The 21031-nt window shown below is 44.6% G+C and overlaps 1 protein-coding gene across 2 annotated transcripts in view; it reads left to right on the forward strand.

The window, feature by feature from the left end:
- Positions 1-21031, forward strand: part of SCUBE1 (signal peptide, CUB domain and EGF like domain containing 1) — a 2009692-nt gene that overhangs the window by 1600702 nt on the left and 387959 nt on the right. For both annotated transcript variants that reach the window (XM_069228295.1, XM_069228296.1), the window contains 2 exons: positions 14178-14339; positions 15259-15426. In XM_069228295.1, the coding sequence (XP_069084396.1) occupies positions 14178-14339; positions 15259-15426 (330 nt within the window). The remainder of the gene's footprint in view (positions 1-14177; positions 14340-15258; positions 15427-21031) is intronic.

A 21031-nucleotide genomic window follows, 5' to 3' on the forward strand; every position in this document is an offset into this window, starting at 1 on the left:
TATAAGTGCTTGCTATTGACTCACAGTCAGATCAAATCTGGTGTGGTGCTAAACATATCTAAGGCCCTCATTTGGACCTCGACGGTCTTTTTCAAAGACCGCCGAGGTACCGCTGTGCTGAAGACCGCCAGTGCAGGCGGTTTTCCGCCCAGCGTATCATGACTGCTGGCAGCCCTCTGCCCTTTTTCGGACGGAGAGCCACCAGCAGCCATACTGGCGGTTGGCGGTGAAGTGGAGGTTGCTCCACCTCCACCGCCACGTCATCAGAACACTGCCCACCGAATCACAACCCATGATTCGGTGTGGTGGTGTTCTGGTGACCGGGAGCTGGCGGTGGAGCAGCCCCCATGGATCCCGTTCCCTCCCGGAGGATCACCAGACAAGGTAAGGTGATCGTCTGTTAGGGGAGAGGGGTGGGAGTGTTGTGTGTTGTGTGCGTGCATGGGGGTGTGCGTGTGAGTGTTTAGAGGGGGTGTGTGAGTGCATGAATGCATGCAGGGGTGTAGTGTGTGTATGGGAAATGTGTGCGTGTATGTCTGTGTGCAAGTGTGCATGTATGCCTGCGTGCATGTATGTCTGCGTGTATGTGTAGTAGTTGTATGAGTGTGCATGTAGGGGGGTGGAGGGTGTGTGTGTGTCAATGTTTTGAGGGGGTGGGGAGGGGGGTCCCGCCACCTTTCGGGGGTGGTAGTGGGGTCGTGGGGTTGGGGGGAGGACCCTGGCGAGGGAGGTGGGGGAGACCCCTATCAGTGCCAGGGAACAAATTCCCTGGCACTGATAGTGCCTACTGCCATGGATTTCGTGGCGGTACAGAACCCCACGAAATCCATGGTGGTATGCAGGGTTGTGATACCGACGGCAGTCTAGTGACGGCCGCTGGGCTGGAGACTGAAGTCTCCAGCCCAGCGGAAGTTACCACCCTGGCAGTCAGAGTGTGGAAGTGTCGGTTTGGCATGGCAGTAACCGCCATGCTTGTAATTTCTATTTTTTTACCGCCGGCCTGTTTGGGGTATTACCGCCACTTCTACACCGACCGCCAGGGTCGTAATGAGGGCCTAAATCTCTTAAAATCTGTAATTACACCTTTCTCAAATACATCTATAGCTGAATGTGGCAATCCCTGAATCAATACTGACTTTGATTTGCAAACCCTTGAAAAAATCAAATTCCAATTTATCTACATTAATGATTGGATTATCCTCAGCCCCTGTCCTGGGGTCCAATGCTTGTAGAGTAATCTGACCTCCTCTTAAAAATGACTCCTACTTGATGAGACATCTGATCTGGATGAAGTTCTTGATTCTGACACATCTGTGTCTGAAATGTTTTCCTTGGAACTTGTCATTGGTCTTGTGTTCAGATTAGTGAGAACCTTTCTTGGTTTCTCTTCTCTTTATAGAGTCAACCAGATTTATTGTCATTATAATCTCTCGAAAATGTCTGTATTTTATTTGACATCTTTTTCTATCTTGTCCAAGTGCATGTGCATCTTACTAAAAAGTCCTTTAAATGCTTCTGATGTGTTCAGCTCTTTCAATTCTGCACTTAATTATTCTAATTGATTTCTTTCATTCCATGCGTATTTTCCCAAAATGATACAGAAAAACTGTTTACTTTTTCAGACCATTTCTGTTGCAGTCCTGGAACTGGAAACTCAAAAGTTGGCAAAAATCAAATGCGGACGCCTTGTGGACCCCTTCCGCAGTCTAAATATTTTTGGAGGGACACCATCTCCCACCACTTTGTCATCTCTCGTTTATAGTGTTTCTCTAGTTTCCCATACATTTGCTGTTTGCTTTCAGTTTCTGGGGTGACTGTGCTTAATTCACCCCTTTCCAATTCAAATACTTCAAAAACGTTGTCTTCGGCTTCCTTCCTTCTGGATTCTGTACTAGCAGCCATTACGTAATCTTTATACAACCAGTGAAACTCTGTTCTCAACGTCCCTGTGGTGCATGGTTTCCCAACCCGATGTTTCTTAAACTCCAGGTTTGATGACCTGAATACATAGACACCTTCTGCTTTGCCACACTTGTTTAAATGCCAACATTTGCATTTGCAGTGGATCACTTAGCGGGTATAGCCACAATGGCGCTTGTGTCCCTTGACACAATTCCGACCTGGTCCACTGCTCGGGATAGCAATTGCTGTTATTGTGTTTATTAAATTTCTCGAGTTTGTAAGCATCGAAGTGTGTGGGAGAAATGATCCAAATCCAAACGCCTGATGCTAGACATTTAATTAAAAATAAAACCCATTTAATTAATTACAGGTATGGGTGAAATCTAGGACTAACCAAAAGCTGCATTTTAAATGAACACTTTCCTTTCTAAACTCTGCATGACCATCATTTGCTTAACTTGCTCAATTTGCTAACATTGACAAATTGCAACCAGCTTTAACTCAGCAGAAATGTTTCCATTGTTACTTTTGCATGGCCTTTGCATGACTCAAACATCACATGCTAACAAAGTAAGGTATATTATTTTAATCTTTTTTACTGCTTGACCCAAAATGGAATCTCAAAACGTGCAAAACTGATCTGAAACTTGCTTCTTTACGAATAGGCTTTGCTAGACGTGGGGTCTGTAGTTGGCAGTCAGTTTATACCCAATCCACGTAGGGACCCTCAGTCTAGTCAGGGTAAGAGAGATACACAGCTCAGATAATCCCTGCTCACCACCTTGGTAGCTTGGCACAAGAGGTGAGGCTTATTTCAGAGGCAATGCCAAACGTATTTGTACAAACACACACAGTAACACAGTGGAAACACCACAAAAGCACTCAACTCCAGTAAGAAAAAATGCCAATACTTATCTGAGTAAAACAAGACCAAAATGACAAATGTCCAACATACACAAGCAAAGATATGGATTTTTAAAGATTAAACTTCAATATAGCACTTGGAAACACAAAAGGTTCAATTTGGTGCTATCACAGTGTCATGACGGAGTTGTTCACAACAATCCGATGCCAATGGCACCGGTCAGAGAGTTGCATGGACCCCAGGTACAGTACCTTTGGTAATGAGAAAACAAGCCAGTGCACAGAGTCGAAGAGGTGAGACGTCGCTGGATTCAGTGCAGGGTCAGTTCCTTAGTGCAGAGCAGGGAAGAGGATGTGACATCGGTGCCAAGTGTTGGTTCCTTATGCTCCAGCGGCTTCAATGAATCTGGTGGGTCAAGATGTGGTGGGGCGACCTCTCGGGGTCACTTCATGCCACGGAGCTGCAAGTGCTGTAGTGGAGTCGGGTGTCACAAAGTCACAGGATGTCAGCTGGTCTGCGGTGGCACCGGGCCTGCTGACTCAGTCGCAGTCATCACACTCCAGCGGGACCATGGCTTCAGGTGCAGGCGGCATTGCGGAGTCAGGCAGTGCCATCGGTCGTGGAGTCGTCCGGAGATGGTGCACCTGATTCTTCTTGTTTTTAAGCCAGCTTTCACTCACAAGGACCCAGAAACTGGAATTGACACCACCTGACGAATTAGGGTCCACAGCAAGTGAGCCCAGAGGCTGTTAAATGAAGTCTTTGCTGTCACTGAGACTTCTTAGCTGGAGGCAAACTCAGTCCAAGCCCTTGAAGAAACTTCAGCAGAATACACAGCAAAGTCCAGTCGGTGTCCTCTTTAAGGTAGAAGCTGCAACTGCTGGCCAACCCAGAAAAGGACACACAGCAAATGGGCAGTACTCCTCCTCCAGTTCTTCAGCTCTTCTCCTTGGCATAGGTTCCTCTTGGTTCCAGAAGTGATCTACTTGATTTGATTTAGATTTAGATTTATTGCTCGATTAATAAAAACCATTGCAATATAAAACAAACTCACTACGCATTACAAATAACACTATTAAAAAATAAAAGACATTTAAAAAAAAAGCTTGACAGCTAAAAAACATTTCTAACCAGAATAAACTTATAAGATCAACCTTCGAGAACTAGCCTACAGCAGATTTCCCAAGTCCGCTTCGTTCAGTTTCTTATGGAGCAGTTGTAAAAATGTTACCCCTTTACAGAAAAATTAAATTGGCTCACCTTTGAGCCAGAATATTACCGCCGATCTACATGAACAGATATTAACTATAAAATCATGTTTTAGCAGTTTCCTCCTTTCCAAACCTAAAGCGGGACAAATACAAAAAACATGCAGCAAAGATTCTTGTTTATAGCCGCGTAGGCGGCAATTTTGATCGATGTACTGGCCTTTCCAGGAAGGGCGATCTTCTTTAGTGTCAAAGAAACCCATACGGTATAACAGGAATTGATGTTTGATGTAAGCAGAAAAGTGGATTGCCCAGTACCCCTGTGGGGACAATTGCGAATAGGACCCCAGGACGGCCCAGGCATGCCGTCTTTTGGCCAGGATGGCTTTGTCTGTGATGAGCGAAAGCAAGCAAACCGTCTTATTAACTAATCTGTTAAATTCAGCCTTCCCAATATTACATTTCCAGGCTTCTTCCATTCCCAGGCTAATAATAACCTGGGTTAGGTAGCTTCCCCATGTTCCTTTCACTTTACCAATATGCTGCGCCTGCACTTCTTGCCAGCAGGAGTAGAGAATGGAGGAATCCTCTGCCGCACATAACCTCCACGATCATTTAAGGAAGGCGTCCTGTTGCTGGAAACTTTGGTTTTTTTAAGCCCATCTCCAGTCTGACCTGTGCCGGGGAGGCACTTTTCGGGATGTTAAAAACGGCCTTATATGTTTTAACCTGACTGGTGTTCAGAGCCATGATCTCACGGCCTTTCAATATTTCAGACCCATAGGAGATAGCTGGAAGCAGCTGAGCAGACATAATTTTTTATAAATGGGACCAGTTTGAGCAGTCCAGCTTCTTTTTGAGCAGGTTAAAGCTATATGTTAATGAATTGGCCTTTGCCTTGATCGACTGTAATTGGCATTTCCATTTCAGGCCTGGTTCAAGATGAACACCTAAATATTTGTACGACTGCACAATCTCCACTTTTTTATCTCCCAGATACCAATTGAATTGTTTATAATTTGCCCCTAGGAACCTTATCAGTTTAGTTTTATCCAGATTAATTTCCAGGCCTTGCTCGGCCATGAAGATGTTGAGCGCTGATAGGATTCGTTGCAGTCCTTGGGGAGTATGGCTCAGAAGGACGATGTCGTCTGCATATTGTAAACACCCAATTTTCTCTGCACCCAATGTCGGAGGGAGACTATTCACTTGTGCTAACATGCCAGCGAGGTCTGCCAGGTATAAATTAAAAGGAATTGGTGCCAGAACACAACCTTGCTTTAAGCCTGATTTTGTAGGTATTCTATTTGTTAATCTTGAACTGTCTCCGATTTTAATCTGGACCCAGGTATGATTGTAGAGATCCATAATGGCCCTCAGTAGGTTGTTGGGGATGCCCCATTTAGCCAGCTTAGCCCACAATCTTTCCTGTGGAACCCGGTCAAAGGCTGATTTAAGGTCAATAAAACATGCATAGAGGCCCAACCTCTTGTGCCTGGCTTTTTCCACTATAAGGGAAAGTGCGATTAGATTTGATGGCGTTCCCATGCCTGCCCTGAAGCCTGTTTGAAACCTTGGGAGCAACTTATTTTCATCAACCCAGGCTTGAAGATGCTGCAGCAAACATGAGCCGTATAGCTTGGCCTTTATGTCAGTGAGGGCTAGCAGCCTATAATTTGAAGGAAGAGTGGGATTTCCACTTTTATAGATGGTGTATATTATACTTCCTCTCCAAGATTCTGGGGCCTGATTGGAGTGAGCGATAGCATTAAAGAGTGGCAGAAAATACTGTGCCCAATATACTGGGTCAGCTTTAAAGATTGCATTTGGAAGTCCATTTGGTCCGGCTGCCCCTTCCGACTTCAATTTCTTGAGCAGACCGACTAATTGCTCTAGCTTCCAAACTTGCATTTGATCATCCTTTTCGGCAATGTCTAAGTTCCTACCCTTAACTTGGGGATTTAGTGGTTGATTATTACTTATTGATAGTTCGCAACCCATCACTGTGGGAAGAAGTTTGGCTCCACCTTTTGACGGCTTGGTTGCCAGCCCGTACAGACTACTGACATGACTCACCCAGGCTGCTTGTGATATCCCACAATTATGTCTGCTTTTACCCACTGCCAGATCTTTCACAAGCCCCCAAAAGAGCTTACTATTTGACTGTTGGGTTGCCCATAATAATTTGGACCATGCATATTCCTGATAGGTTCTTTTTGCGACCCAACAATCAAGACAATACTTTTTTTTCAGAGACCATAAAATACGGTTTTCTTTGTCTTTTCCTCGTTGGATTGCTTTTACCATTTTCCTGGTTTGACGCGCAATATGTGATTTCTGATTGAGTAAAGCTTTATTGAACCACGGTTGATTAACACGGTCCCTTTTGTGTACGTGGGATAGCCCCAGCAGGTTTGAGTTGTAGGTGGCTGGGAATTTTGCCAGCAGGTCGCGACATAGCATGGCCCAGTCTTTATTCCAATCTACATTGAGGATCGGCTCCTTTTGTTGCATATCTGCAAGTGTTTGTCTTTCACCCAGGGCACCAGCCATCTGGAACACCTCCTTCATCAATGATGCCGTTTCCTTCTCACACCATTTCAATCTCTTAAGATTAAGCAACTCTGGGGGATTTATTAAATCATTCGAGGACTGTAGCAACTCTGGTTTATATGCTAATTCCAATGATTGTGGAAGATGATCACTCTCCATTCTGCATTTGATTTGAAAGTTCCTTACCAATGCCCTTGCAGAGGAATTTATGAAGGTGTAATCGATGGTTGAACTTCTTTTCCCACTTACAAAGGAAACAGATGCCGGAGAATCCTTTTCGCTGTTTCCATTTAGTAAGGTTAGACCTAATTTTTCAAGCTGATATCTTTGGGCGCAAACCCCTTGTTTTTTTGCCTTTCCTCCTTTTGGGGACAATAAATTACAATTGAAATCACCACTAATATTAAGTGTGGACTCCTGGTATTGTCTCAGTATGGTTTTAATAAATTCACACAGGGTTTCCAGTTCCCCCCCCCCCTTAAGAGGTTTTCTTGGGTGAATGTGCACATTTATAAGGATTATATCTAATTGACTGAACTGTGGTCTGCCTAATGTGATCTTCGTTGCTTGAATCCAATTTGATTCTATAACATTTGGGATTTTATTGCATATGAGGGCCGTGGAAATCAAGGTCGCCAGGCCTCCTTTTGCATGGCCATGTTTGCTGTTAGACCTTGCTGAAATGCATGAGGTGTCGTACCCAGACACTGCAATAAGCTCTGTACACCAGGTTTCTTGAAGTAAAATGATATCATATTCCTGAAGAAAGGCTTGGACTTCTTGATCATATAGAAGTGTTTGGATACCATGGACGTTCCATGAGCAAATTTTAACGTATGGTTTAACTACACCCTGATTCCTAATTTTTTTACTACTGTCAGGGATTTATTTGTAGAATAAAAGGGTGAGATTCTTTGGAGGCCCAAAATCTGTGGCCTATTCCTGTTTCACCATCGTGTTTCCCCTTACCAAAGGCATTATATCTGCCCCTGTTGCCCCTCTTAACACTGATTTGTTACAGTTCCTGGGGGCCCACAGTGGACCTGGCTATCGAGGGCGGTCTATTTGACGTAATTTGATGCCCCATAACAAAAAAGCGTCAGTATGTGATATTAATTGATGCACATGGCCTACTGTGGACCAAGTTGTAAGTGTGGCTTCTTGATCGTTCCCAAGTGGGTAGGGTTTAAACTCAACAGAGAGCAGATCCACTGATGAGATGTGAGATAGGCTTCTTATTTCCCCAATTATTTTAAAAATGTTTCCTCTATTCAGGGTATCAAAATTTCCCTCTGATTTAAAATGGGGAATAAGAAGTAGTTTATGTACCTCTGTGGGCGCTGCCATCAATGAGGCATTTGTGGATTCTTCATTGTTCTGGATCGAATGTTTATAACCTGTATCCGATTGATGCTACAACAGATATTTTGACGGTGTGCTGGACCTGGATGGAGTCCTTTCATTCCGTCTTTGGGCCTTTCCCACCTTTTCCTGTTCCTGATTGATATCCTCTGATGTTAAATGCTGATGGTCTACTATGTCGTTAGACTCTGTATGATTTGAGAATTTACTGGCGTGCATACCCTGGGAACTGGGCTTTTATTAATCGCTTTACTGGTAGTATATGATACTTTGGCCATATTTTTTTCAACCATTGATTGACCAAAAAGATGGTTTTGTTCCTTGTGCCTTTGGCCCTCTGTTGCTAAAGATACAAAAACACTTAGAGAACTTGGGCCTGAACCGGGACATTCCTCAACCTTTGCGGATAACTTGATATCGGATGGCAAAGTATTAGCAACTGCCTTTTTGTAATGTGTAAGAAATTGACATATATTTTTCTGTTTAACTAGTTTTGTTTTTTTCCTTGCTTTCCTTTGCTTCTTCTTTTCCCTTCTTGACCTTGAGTGTGAGGCATTATGGGGAGTATTCACCCCAATTTCTCTAAGGATACTTGAATTCTTACAATGGTTCCCTAATTGGTTGGCCCCTTCATGTGAGCTGCTATGTGAGTTTCCGGGCTCTATTTGTGCCGTAACTTGTAGGGGCGATGCATTAAAGGGTTCTCTTAACAAATTTTCCATGAAATTATTTTCTTTTTCACCTTTTCCTGATTCTTCAAATTCTAAAACACAGAGTGTTTCCCTTGTGCTTAGGGCCTGTGCTCTGACCTCCGCTAATATATCATTTAGTATAGGAACAATGGTCTGGGGATTATCCCCTGAGATCGCACAGTCACACGCCACTTGTTGTATATAATTCTGTTTCAAATCATTAAGGGCTTGTAGTTTTGAATCAATACCCACGATATATTTAGCCATGATGTTAAGTAAATCAACTTGAATATCTTGCTTATCTGCCTGGTGCTTTATTGCGGTTGCCATGACGTCCAATGTTGACAGAAGTGTGCCCCACGTGTTGGCTGGAACATCTGACTGGAGCTGGGAGTTGCGGGTACTATCCTGAAACGAGCTAAGGGAAATGCTGGTACACTACATTTCTGCTTCGTGCTTTTGACTAGATTCATGGGAATGAATAGTTTTTCCTTGTTCTGTGTTTGTATCACCCTCAAGGAAGTCTGTATCAATGAGTTCTATCAAGGGATGGTCAGGGGACCCACTCAAATCCGGTAGATCCGACTCCCTCCTTGCTTGAAAGCTTAGAAGTGAATCCTCCCAGACGCTGAAATCTGGGTCTAGAATTCACCCTGACCAATCTGGTCTGTCGGGTTCAACCTTTGAGCTCTCCTTACCAAAGGCCAACCTCTCAGGCTCTTGCCATGTGGAAGAATGACTTTCCAGATGGAGATCCTTCTCAGAGTTTATCCTGGTCACAGCATCGGCTAGATCTATTGGTACTTCATTTTCCTGCGAGCATGGATGCACAATGGAAAAGAAGTCTGTGATTTTATACTCCACTTTTCCTGCTGATGGCATTGGGGATGGTTCCAAGTTGGATTCCCTCTGTTCAGTGGGCTGTGTCCCTTCAGTTCCAGAGGAGCTTGAACATACCACTGGGGAGTTCACTCGATGGAAATGTTTTGCTCTTTTTGGAGGTCTTGTCCTCCCCCCCGTCGGGATTGACCCGAAGCTTGCCAGAACGCATTATGCTGGCTTACTTATTGACGCTTGCTGACGCTGAAGGAACAGAAACCTGTGATGAAATGTAAGTTTGTCTTGAATAATGCGATGAATAAGTTCCTGGTGGACCAGACAATTTGTCCAATCTAGTTGTGAGTTCTGGGTGCTGCCTCTCCTTCACGCCTATAGGTTGTAGCAGGCACTAGGCAGGCAATGAGTGGATGATGGAGGCAATGAGGGGCACAAGCACACTGACTGGAGGATTTGAATAATGCAATAAATAAGTTCCTGGTGGACCAGACTATTTGCCCACTCTGGTTGTGTGTTCTGGGTGCCGCCTCTCCTCCACGCCTATACGTTGTGTCTGGCACTAGGCTGGCAATAAATGGATGGTTGAGGCAGTGGAGGGGCACGAGCACACCAACTGGAGGATTAAGAACGCTTGATGCAGCCAGCCAGCCAGCTTAATAATCACAGCGCCGCCTCTCCTCCACGCCTCTAGACTGTAGACAATTGACCGGCACCAGATGAGTGATAGGGGCAGTGGGTGGGCACGAGCGCGCCTGAAATGCCAAAACACCAAAACACTGATGTACTGGAGTAACAATCCGGCCGTAGTGAAGCAGAGGGGGTGCAAAGGGGGAGCAAGGTGGATAAGTAGTGGGCAAGCCAAAAAGAACCCAGGAAGAGGCACAGCAGGCAGGGGGAGGTGTGCAGCACTCACACCCCACACCTGACAGTTCCCAGCCCTTCCTGTACCGCCACCATCACCTGCCGCCACCATCTGCCGCCACCCACAACCACCACGCACCCCAAGGCCTTCAACCAGCTCCCAAGATCCCCCTGCTCCAAGGAGGGGAGGGGTCTGAGAGGACAGAGAGCACCTCTCACTAGTGTCCCGATGTGCCGGTATGCAGGGATGCTGTTGCTGTCTGTTTGTTGGCCGCTACGGTTGCTGGAGCTGCCGAGCCAGAGCTGAACTGGAGCAGTGGCACCCGTGCCCTCCTCGCCCCCCACAAGCTGCACCCGGTCACACGGGCCGCCTCCGCAGGGGTCCGCGGGAGGAGCCGTGAGCCACGAGGAGCTCCTGAGGAGTTTCCGAGTCGCGCACTGCGCTTCTCCACGTCTCGCTGTTCAGGTTCCAGGTGAGTAACTCCTGGTATGCTTCCGTCTCCCGTCCCATAGATTCGTTTTTGAATTATGAAAAGTGGTCTAAAAATCTGGGGTTTTGAGTCCACTACTTATACTCATTTCTGCCTTTGAAGCAGTCAAACTTAAAAGGAAAGTGTCTGTTGACAAGATCCGGCCTTACCCAGGCCTGGTACTCAGCAGGGGGTTGGAGACTGCATTGTGTGAGGACAGGCACAGCCCTTTCAGGTGCAGGTGTTAGCTCCTCCCTCCCACTCTAACTCAAGAAGACTCATCAAAATATGCAGGACACACCTCAGCTCCCTTTGTGTCACTGTCTAGAGGGAATTCACAAACAACCCAACTGTCAGTCTGACCCAGACGTAGATTCCACAGGCAGGCAGAGGCACATAACGGTTAAGCAAGAAATTGCCCTCTTTTTAAAAGTGGCATTTTCAAACTGACAACCTAAAAAACAACTTTACCAAAATAAGTATTTTTAAATTGTCAGTTCAGAGACCCCCATCCACCACATCTCTATCTGCCTCCAACAGGAAACTGCACTTAAAAGATATTTAGAGGCACTCCCCGTGTTAACCTATGGGAGAGATAGGACATGTAATAGTGAAAAACAGATTTAGCAGTATTTCACTATCAGGACATGTAAAACATATCTGTACATGTCCTACCTTTTAAATACACTGCACCCTGCCCATAGGGCTACCTAGGGCCTACCTTAGGGGTGACTTACATGTGGTAAAAGGGAAGGTTTCGGCCTAGCAAGTGAATACACTAGCTAGGTCGAATTGGCAGTGCAAGATTGCACACACAGACACTGCAGTGGAAGGTCTGAGCGATGTTTACAGGGCTACTAATGTGGGTGGCACAACCAGTGCTGCAAACCTACTAGTAGTATTTGATTTACAGGCCCTGGGCACCTCTAGTGCACTTTACTAGGGACTTACTAGTAAATCAAATATGACAATCAGGGATAACCAACCACCAATACATTTTAGACAGAGAGCATATGCACTTTAACACTGGTTAGCCGTGGTAAAGTGCCCAGAGTCCTAAAGCCAACAAAAACAGGCCAGAAAAAATAGGAGGACGGAGGCCAAAAAGTTTGATGATCTTTCAAAAAGGCATAGGTCCAGTAGGCTTCTAGTAAACAGGCATATCAAAGAGAAGATGATGTAAAACAAATATTCTTTAAACATACATGAATGTCCTTTCTTTCAGAGACCAAGATGGCTGTGAAAATTCTTCAATGGTTCTTATTATGAAAAATGTTTACTAATGTTTCTTACATTAGAGCGGTCTTTGTTAAAAGTTTCCATCTCAATGGAAACTGTCCATGTATCACAGTTTTCTTGCTTGTGATTGGCTGCCTGTATAACAATTCTGAAATAATTGTAATAAAATTCTATACTTTGTAATTCAATTACAAAAGTGTCCCTGGGCAAGAACAGATAGGAAGAATGGGGATGTACAAACTCTCACTCTTAGCATTCACATCTTAAGAATGTGAAACAGACTTTGCTCTCTGCCTAGACTGTTCTCTATCAGAGTCTGATACATTACTCTTTATGAGTATTGATAGCTTCACTGAGTAGACTGCCTCCTAGATATCTGTCCCTTTTTGATTTTTTTCTGAATAAAATTATTTATTTGACTGATTTAGAATACTAGAATGGGATTTGGAATACGGGACACAATTTATGCAATGCTACAACTCTCATTATTGACTCCTGAGAATTTACTAAGTTAATACATTTGTTTAAATAATATAAGCAGGTATACATGACCTGTCATGGTCACTTTCCAAAATAAAAATTACAGCACTTCCCAAACTAACATAATAGGATGTGAAGGTTTTAGGTTTAATTACATTTAAATTATGGTAGGTGGAAAAAAGAGTTTCTTTATTAATGTTGAAATTGCAGTTTTTCATTACAGCCCATTCAAAAGAACCCCTACTGGGTTTTTAAAATTTGCGTAGTGTTTTATAAATTTACAATTCTCCACATTCCCACTGACACGACCCCTTTTCCTTCATTTCACTCATGATGGCAGGACGAGCAAGGTCAGGGAAATGTGAGAATTATTTACAATTTATTATCCACATTAATTGTGGAAACTGGGGTTGGAGTACTTCTAAGTGAAGGAAATAGAACATTTGTAAGTGTCAACAGTTATATTGGGTTAATGTAATGTATTTCTTGGAAGGGATAACTCAAGGATATTGGACACATTCAGGCTTCAAGTTTTAAGATGCAAGTAGAGAAGCAACTTTAATTGAAACTAAGGTTTCAATGTAAAAACAAAAGGAAATTAGTATTTCTTCAGGATAAAGTAATTACAAGCAAACAGGATGATTTCAAGCAAGGTCAACAGTAGTAATGAGTAGAGGAGCCAAGATAGAACCAAGCGTCAATTGTGAAATTGTGTTAAGATAATGTCTTTCTTGGAAGGGATAAGCCAATGATAGTGGACACTTACTGAGGGCTCAAACTTTAAGAAGCATGTAGAGAAACAACTTTAAAAGGTTTCAGTGTAAATCAAAAGGAAATTAGTATTTCTATATGATCAGGATAAAGTAATTACAAGCAAACAAGATTATACTTCTAGCAAAGGGCAACAGTAGTAATGAGTAGAGGATCAAGAAAGAACCAAGTATAATTTCATAACAAAGTGGAGGTAGGATTGTATAGGGCAGATTTCAGTGCCCAGTTTGGGGTTCATCAGCATCTTCTCTTCATAAATTATCAGTCATGTACTCTTTTGGTCATTAAAATGCAATTGTTCCCACAACTCTGGTGTACCTCCCTTAAACTATTTAATGCTTATCTACCATTCCGGGATTAGTTTGAGAATGATCCAACTGTGGAATTTGAGGAATGACAGTAGAGCTATTGATCTTTTTGCTTCCTAGCTTGGGTTATGGTTACTGTAATGTTTGGGTGTTCTAGCCAAGGGCCAGCCCCTCCTCTTGGGCAGAGGAGCCTCACTTCCTGCCAGAAGCAGCAGGAGCTGCAAACCTTTAAAAATAAAAGGATAATAAACATTGTTTATAATCCTTTTATTTCTACAGGGGCGGGCCATGGGGTGACTAGCAGTGAGGGGAGTGTTCAGAGCACTGTGGATCTGAGCAGCGTCATGATAGATGCAGGGCAGGCTGGGAGCCTGTGCCTGCAGTGCAGCAGAGAGCGGCGGAGACGTTCAGGTAAGTTTATCTTTTTTTTGTATTGTTTATTTTTGTTTTATGCCCCCCGCCCGCCACTTTTTTCAAGTCGCTAGCCGCAACTGTTCTAGCCATTGCTCTTTCTGTTCGTATTCTACCGTAGACATACTACGTTGGATTGTTTTTGCTTTTTAAAAATGATTTGTGTTTTAATTAAATGAGTAATCAAATTGAAAAACAAAAAATGATTTTTTTTTCAGTTACTTGCAGCATGGGAACTTATTTCAGTGGATACTATAATCAATGCATCCCCTGCGCTCCAGGAACATACCAAGATACTGAAGGTCAACTCTCCTGCGAGGTTTGCCCAAGTAACGATGGGCAGGGAATAATAGGAGCACGTAAGGTTTCAGAATGTGGTGGTAAGTCTAAATTGAACTTTCATCTGAACTACACTGGCATTAAGATTAAATGACTGGGGCCTGCACTGTTCTAGAATTTGAAGGGTAAATCTACATTTGTTGCTAATCTACAAAAAGGCGAAAGTGAAAACTGAGAGAAATCGGAAGCGTGGCCAATTTGGGACTCATAGCATGTTTCTAAGGACAATCTGTAGTAACATAAACATGGACGTCATTTAGGGGTCGCTATGGGTCGTAGCTGCGACCCCTGACTTGCCCCTTGCGACTCCGAGCACAGTCTTTGCGACCCCTGGCTTCAGAGATAGCAAAACCAGTGCCAGAAACACAGTTGCAACTTGTTGTTAGGGACATTGGTTGGAGCTTCTTTCTCTTTGTTTTATCTCATTTTTTATTACCCTGATAAGGAATAATATTGAATTATTCACTATTAGTGTAATAAAAAAATGGAGTACAATTAGCTGGATTAGACTCACCCTCACAGCTGAAGTAAGCAAAAAAACATGCTTTAAATGTATGTTGTATGCGTGCGTGAGGGTGAGTGTGTTTAGATGAGCGAGTGTGTGTGTAAGTGGGAATGTGTGCATGTGTAAGTATGTGTGTGTGTGTGGAATTGAAGGGGCAAATGGGTGTGTGGCGTCACTTCCGCTACCCCTGGCATTTTGGTGAATTGACGTTCATGAAGAAAAATAGCGCAAAATATGCTTTCAGTCTTCCTGTGTTTCCTAATTTCATGATGAAAAATGTTACTGACATTGCTTATTTACCTCATAAGAAGGGTTGAGACATAAATTTGAGAAGAGGGAGGAAATTGCAAAGTGATATTTGTTATTATGTTTTAAAAAACCTAAAATACATTCATCCAACATTATTTCTTAAGGTACCTGCTCAACTTTCAGTCAGGGCTTCTTCTCTGTTTTAGGTCAGTGCCCTCCTGGTCAGTTTTCTAATGATGGTTTTAAACCTTGTCGATATTGCGCACTTGGGACTTACCAGCCAGAACACGGAAGAACCGTTTGCTTCCCATGTGGTGGGGGACTTATGACAAAATATGAAGGTTCCGTTTCCTTTTTGGACTGTGAAACCAAAGGTGAATATTCGGCCTTTACGTCACTTATTGCTGGTTGATTGATCTTCACAATTTATATTTAAATTTTCATTTGTGTACTGTAATTTGAGTAACGTTTTATGAAAATAAACCTGCACTGTTTCCTTGCCACTTCGTTGTTCATTGTTTATGGTGATATTTGTAATACTAGTATCAGCTATTAGGTATAGGAGGGAAAGAGAACTGTCTGCGTTGCACACATTCTTCAGGTACTGTAGGTAATGCACTGCCGAGCACAGCTACTGTCGTGGGTCTGCACTACACCACATGGTAAATAATCTGCTCCCTAGAGGGAACATACTGACAATCGTATTTACTTTTTCCTATGACAGTCATAAACTTGTGAGGACTGTCTAACCCTTAAATGTAGAAAATGTTCCTAAAACGTTCCTTGTGTGCTTAGCTAATTTGTCAGAAAAACTGAAGATGTAGGGCCAGGTGGCAATCATGTTGTATGGTGTCTAGATTTTAACGGGATTGTGTACGATGGCGCTTTACGAGGTACAATGTCTGGGGGAAGAGATGTTTGGAATGAATTAGCATGTAAGAAGTCAAAGTGTATGCCAATGTTGTTTGTGATAAATGAACCTAATGACGAAGCAGTTTAGATAAGACGCCTTCCAGTTACTCTCCAGATTTACTGAAAGATGTCGCACAACTTCGCCATACCACGCCTACCACACAGGCAAATGCATAATAAGCAGTTCTAGCATTGCTAATTATAACAGGTATCCACTTTCCGATATGCACCTCACCACTTGGGGCTAGGTAAGTCAGTGTTCTCAGAAGTATGGGAGCTCCCCAGAGAACTGGCCATCCTGCTACATCTCCAGGCCATGCACCCAGCAGTGTTTTGTTCTCTATTTGAACCCTGTAGGGAGATGCAGGACCCTACATGCCATACAAACTTTTTCTGTTTCTTTAATGATTTTGTCATTTAGTAAGAAAACTCAATAACATATCTGATAGAGACTTCTAGCCGCAGATTCCTTACCTTTGAATTTCCCCTGGCGTCAGACTGAATTCGGAAGATTTTTGTGAGCATGTCGGTAGGTGGCATTGATCGGTTACACGTGGCTTTGTCTATGCCAGATGTGACATTGCGGTCACCTACATAGGCGCAACCTCAGCTTGCTGATGTCAGTTCTTTTAGCTCTAGTTAGCGTTTAGTGAGAGGTCCCTGAAGCTGCTAGAGGCCAGGCAGGCAACACCATGTCAAGTGACTCCTAGAAGGTCTCAGTCTCGATCAAAGGGAAGGTCACAGGGCCATTCCAGGAACTCATAGTCCTCTTCTTCCCCCTCCCGGTCCTCTAAGCATTCGGGAAAGAGGCATAAGAAGCTTTGACTTGTCCTCGTCAGTCAGCTGACGCAACAAAGGAACATTGGCGATCGAGGCATGGTTTGGAGGAGCTGATGCCAGGGTCAACTGCACACCTCCCACTTTTCTGAGAGCTGGAGCGACCCCCACTCAGGTAAACAAATTTTACAAGGCCATGCATCACGTATTTGAGCCGGGCCAACCCCTCCAGAGCACCTTCAGCACAGGCAGCTTTGGCCTTGGCTCCGATGGGCCCCTGTGGATCCGATCCAGACCGGCACCAGTCGTGCCACAGCGACCTGTCCTGACGCCAATTCTCTTCCTGCCGGCAACGCCCACCGGCAGCCACAGCCTCATTTGGATCCTCGCATCTGACGCAAAGCTGGAATAGCATCGACGGACACCATATTCCGGTGTAGTCAGGACCCACAGTTCAGTGTCAGCCCCTGAGCCCTTTTCTGAAGGGTTGGGCCTTTGGGAAGAATGGGAGAGGTCACTGGACCCTTTAGAATACCAGCTAGAATGCAAAGAAAGCATAGACTTGTTGTGGAACTGGGAGATGCCAGTGGACTGGATACATCTCCAGATACTGGGTTGCTTTCTACCCCTACCGTGGGTATGGAGGAGAGACCAACATATGTTATGGTGGTGAGAGGGCGGCTGAGGTCCTGGACCTCAAACTACCCTTGGTGGCAGTAAAAATGAATATCTTGACGTAAGTGCTTCAACTTGGAGCTTCCTTGTCAGAAGCACTGTCTGATGTCCTACTAGGAGCCTGGTCCAAAGCCAGCACAGGGGCTTCTGTAAACAGCACAATAGCCTGCTGCCATCGCCCCGCACATGGAGACCCAAGTTACCTCACCCTACACCCCACCCTGAGACGTGGTTCATGCCTCAACCTCCCATGGCACGTTCCCTGTTGCACCCATGGACAGGGAATCCAGGTGGCTGCATAGTTTAGGAAGGAAAATATTTTCTTCCACTAGCCTTGTTTTGGGGTCTGTGAATACCACATGCTTATTGGGGCGATATTCCCATACACTGTGGGACACAGTTGTGCAAGTGCTGCCTCAAGGCCACACAGAAGACCCGGGTCATTCTCTCTCAAGCCTCAAGGATGGGAGGGACACAGCTAAGTTCACCATTAGGTGTGGTTTAGACACAACCAACTTGTTGGGCAGAGCAGTTTCCTCAACAGTGGCACTTCAATGCCAAGCCTGGCTGAGAACATCTAGCTTTTCTGGGGATGTCCAAGCTACTCTTAAAGATATATCCTTCAATGGCACCCATTGCTTCAGAGACAAGGCAGACTCCGTGCAGGTGCGCTTTGAGGACTCATGGGCTATGGCCAAGTCCTTCGGCCTCTCAGCTGCCCCTCATCACCCCCAGTCTGCCTTTTACCCCTTTCGTGGCTATAGAAGGGATGTGCAACCACACCAGCCCTATCCCAGCCACTGTCCTGTGAAAGCTTCTGAAACTATGTGTGAGCAATGGCTCAGTTCATACCGACCCTGTGGGTCAGGTAGGCAGAGGTCTGCTACAATCACCACCACAACCCCAGAAGCTGCAGCCCCTCAGCCCTCCTTATCTTGGCCTACACAATCAGGGGTTTCCAGTTGGTGGCAGAATCAGCCATCATCTCCACCACTGGCGATCCATAACATCAGACAGGCAGGGTGGGTCTTGCATATTATTCAAAGGGGCTACTCCCTCTCCTTCCAGTCCTCCTCTCCCGCTATACCTTCAATGCACGATCGGCTGATGGAGGATTAACTGTCTTTGCTCTGCAGCTCATTAATATCTATGCCTCCTGTGGGCTATAGTCTGCAACACTTCAAAAAGTGAGAAATATACTACTGGAAGCCCCCAGCACTAATGGTGGTAGGTTGGTTGAGATTTTAACTTGACATGAGATACAAGTTTGGATAGAATGAATTCGAGGGTGGAATGGGAGACGACTAAGGAAAAGTTAGAAGGCTTTGCACAAGCATTGGGGCTGTGCAACATCTAGACGGCCCTACAAGACAACAAAAGGGGGTATTCCTTCTACTCCGTGGCACACAACATGCACTTGAGACTTGATTATTTTTTCATTACAAGCAACCCGCTCCCCAGATTTAGCAAGGCTACATACCTATCTCAGTGTACCAGTGACCACCAGTGGCACTGCTCATTAATATGCAGAAACATCATCAGATGTGTAAGGTGGAAACATGGTGCCTAGCCAATAAGCAGAAGGTTAAACATTTAGGTAAAGTCGCCAAGCATTATTTCGAGGAAAATAAAACCTTGGTGCAGAGCCCTGTCATATTGTGGGAGGCGTATAACGCCACAATGAGGCGCATCATCATAACATGGAAAATTGGGGAAAGAAGGGAGAGACGTAATAGGTTAGCCATACTGGAAACAGAATTGTCCTAGCTAGAACAGCAGTATGACGAGATCCTTTCCCCAGAAATACTGTGATGGATCTTAATAAAAGGGCAGAGTACCTAGCAGTTGCTAATTATGAGGCCAAAACATCCTGCCTGATGAAACAGAGAAGGATATATGAAGGTTGAATAAGGCAAGTAAACTGCTGGCATGGATTGAAATTAGGGAGAAGGACAGTATGTCCATTAGAAAAGTAAAGTTAGACTCAGGGCCACAGTGAGAGGGAGTAGGGAGATAGCAGAGGAATTTGCAACACACCTGTACCCTTTTAAGACACACAACTGCGGACCCCTGGATAGGAGGTGCTAGCCTTTATAAACAATTGCCACATCAGAAAGTTGGGAAGGAACCGCATGGAGGAACTGGAGGTGGACATCACGGCAGAGGAAGTATCCTCAGCCCTGGATCAAATGCAGTCAGGCAAAGCGCCTGGATATTACAGACTCCCGGTTGAATTGTTTTGAAAACTGAATAGGTGGACAGCCGGCCCTCTCCATGCGGCCTTTGTGAGGGCGTTCCAAGAGAGCGAGCTGCTGGATGAAATGTGTTGAGTGACAGTGGTGCTTATTTCAATGGCAGGGAAACCCTGAGTCAGGTACAAATCATACTGGCCCATATCTCTGCTTAACACAGATATTAAGGTCTTGGCCAAGCTCCTAGCAAACAGACTGAGTAGGGTGGTGTCAGAGCTTGTGCACCTGGATCAGAGCAGTTTTATACCAGATTGCTCAGCCAGGCTGAACCTTAGACAGCTGCACAACAACTTAGCAGTGATAGGAGCCTCGCTGGCGTGATATGTCATTGCTTCACTGGACGTAAATAAGGCCTCTGACTAAGTAGAATGGACATACCTCTTTGGGATGCTGGCCAAGATGGGTTTCAACCCTAAATACATCAGATGGGTCTGACTGCTTTATGATAGGTCGACAACCAGAGAGTGGGTTAATGGCCACAGATCTTGGGAATTCAAAGTGTGAAGGTGCACACATCATGGGTGCCCACTCTTGCAGATGTTATTTGCGCTCACAATAGAAGTGTTGGCAGAATGAGTGCAGGTAGATGCACAGGTTTGGGGTTGTCGCAGGAGTGATGGAAGGGAAGAGTGCATATCACTATATGCTGATGATATCTTACTATACCTGATAAACGCCTTGACTGGCACTAGTGGGCATACGGCGTCCGACAGAGCACTCCAGCTATCAGAAACTGTTGGTCAAGATGGGCGGTATGGTGGCAAACTGAGACATTGCTCAGAAATGGGGTCTGGGATTCCCCCTCAACACCAAGATTGAGAGCTTGGAATGGTGAATTGCAAAATTATGGAAAAAGAAGTATATAAAGGAAGAGGGTACCAGAGGGTATTAAAAAAATATGAGGAGGATGGGACGCAGGAGCGGGCTGTGAGGGGGGGTGAAGATTTGCACACACATCATTGAAGCAAGGAGAAAGGGTAGGGTTTCAATTGGTAAACCTGCTCTGTACATGCAAAGGGTTCGAACAATGGGAGAAATGGTTAAGTGGCAAAGGCAGGAGAGTATGGGTTAACAGCGATTCTATGATTATTCTGTGCCTGATAACAGGGAGACTGGGGTGCTTAAGTGATGTGACAAGCATGTTAATGTACATGTTGTTCTTGAATTCCTCAATGAGCCACTGTAGGACGTTGGCTCTGTATACACTATCTCAAAGTGAGAGATAGTGTGCACAGAGCCCAAAGGTTCCCCTTATAGGTCGATAGTGGCAAAATTAGATAATACTAATGCTCTATTTTGTGGTAGTGTGGTTGAGCATTAGGCTTATCAGAGGGTAGTGTTAAGCATTTGTTGTACACACACA

This window comes from Pleurodeles waltl, chromosome 4_1 (genome assembly GCF_031143425.1).
Source record: "Pleurodeles waltl isolate 20211129_DDA chromosome 4_1, aPleWal1.hap1.20221129, whole genome shotgun sequence".
NCBI classification, from domain to species: domain Eukaryota; kingdom Metazoa; phylum Chordata; class Amphibia; order Caudata; family Salamandridae; genus Pleurodeles; species Pleurodeles waltl.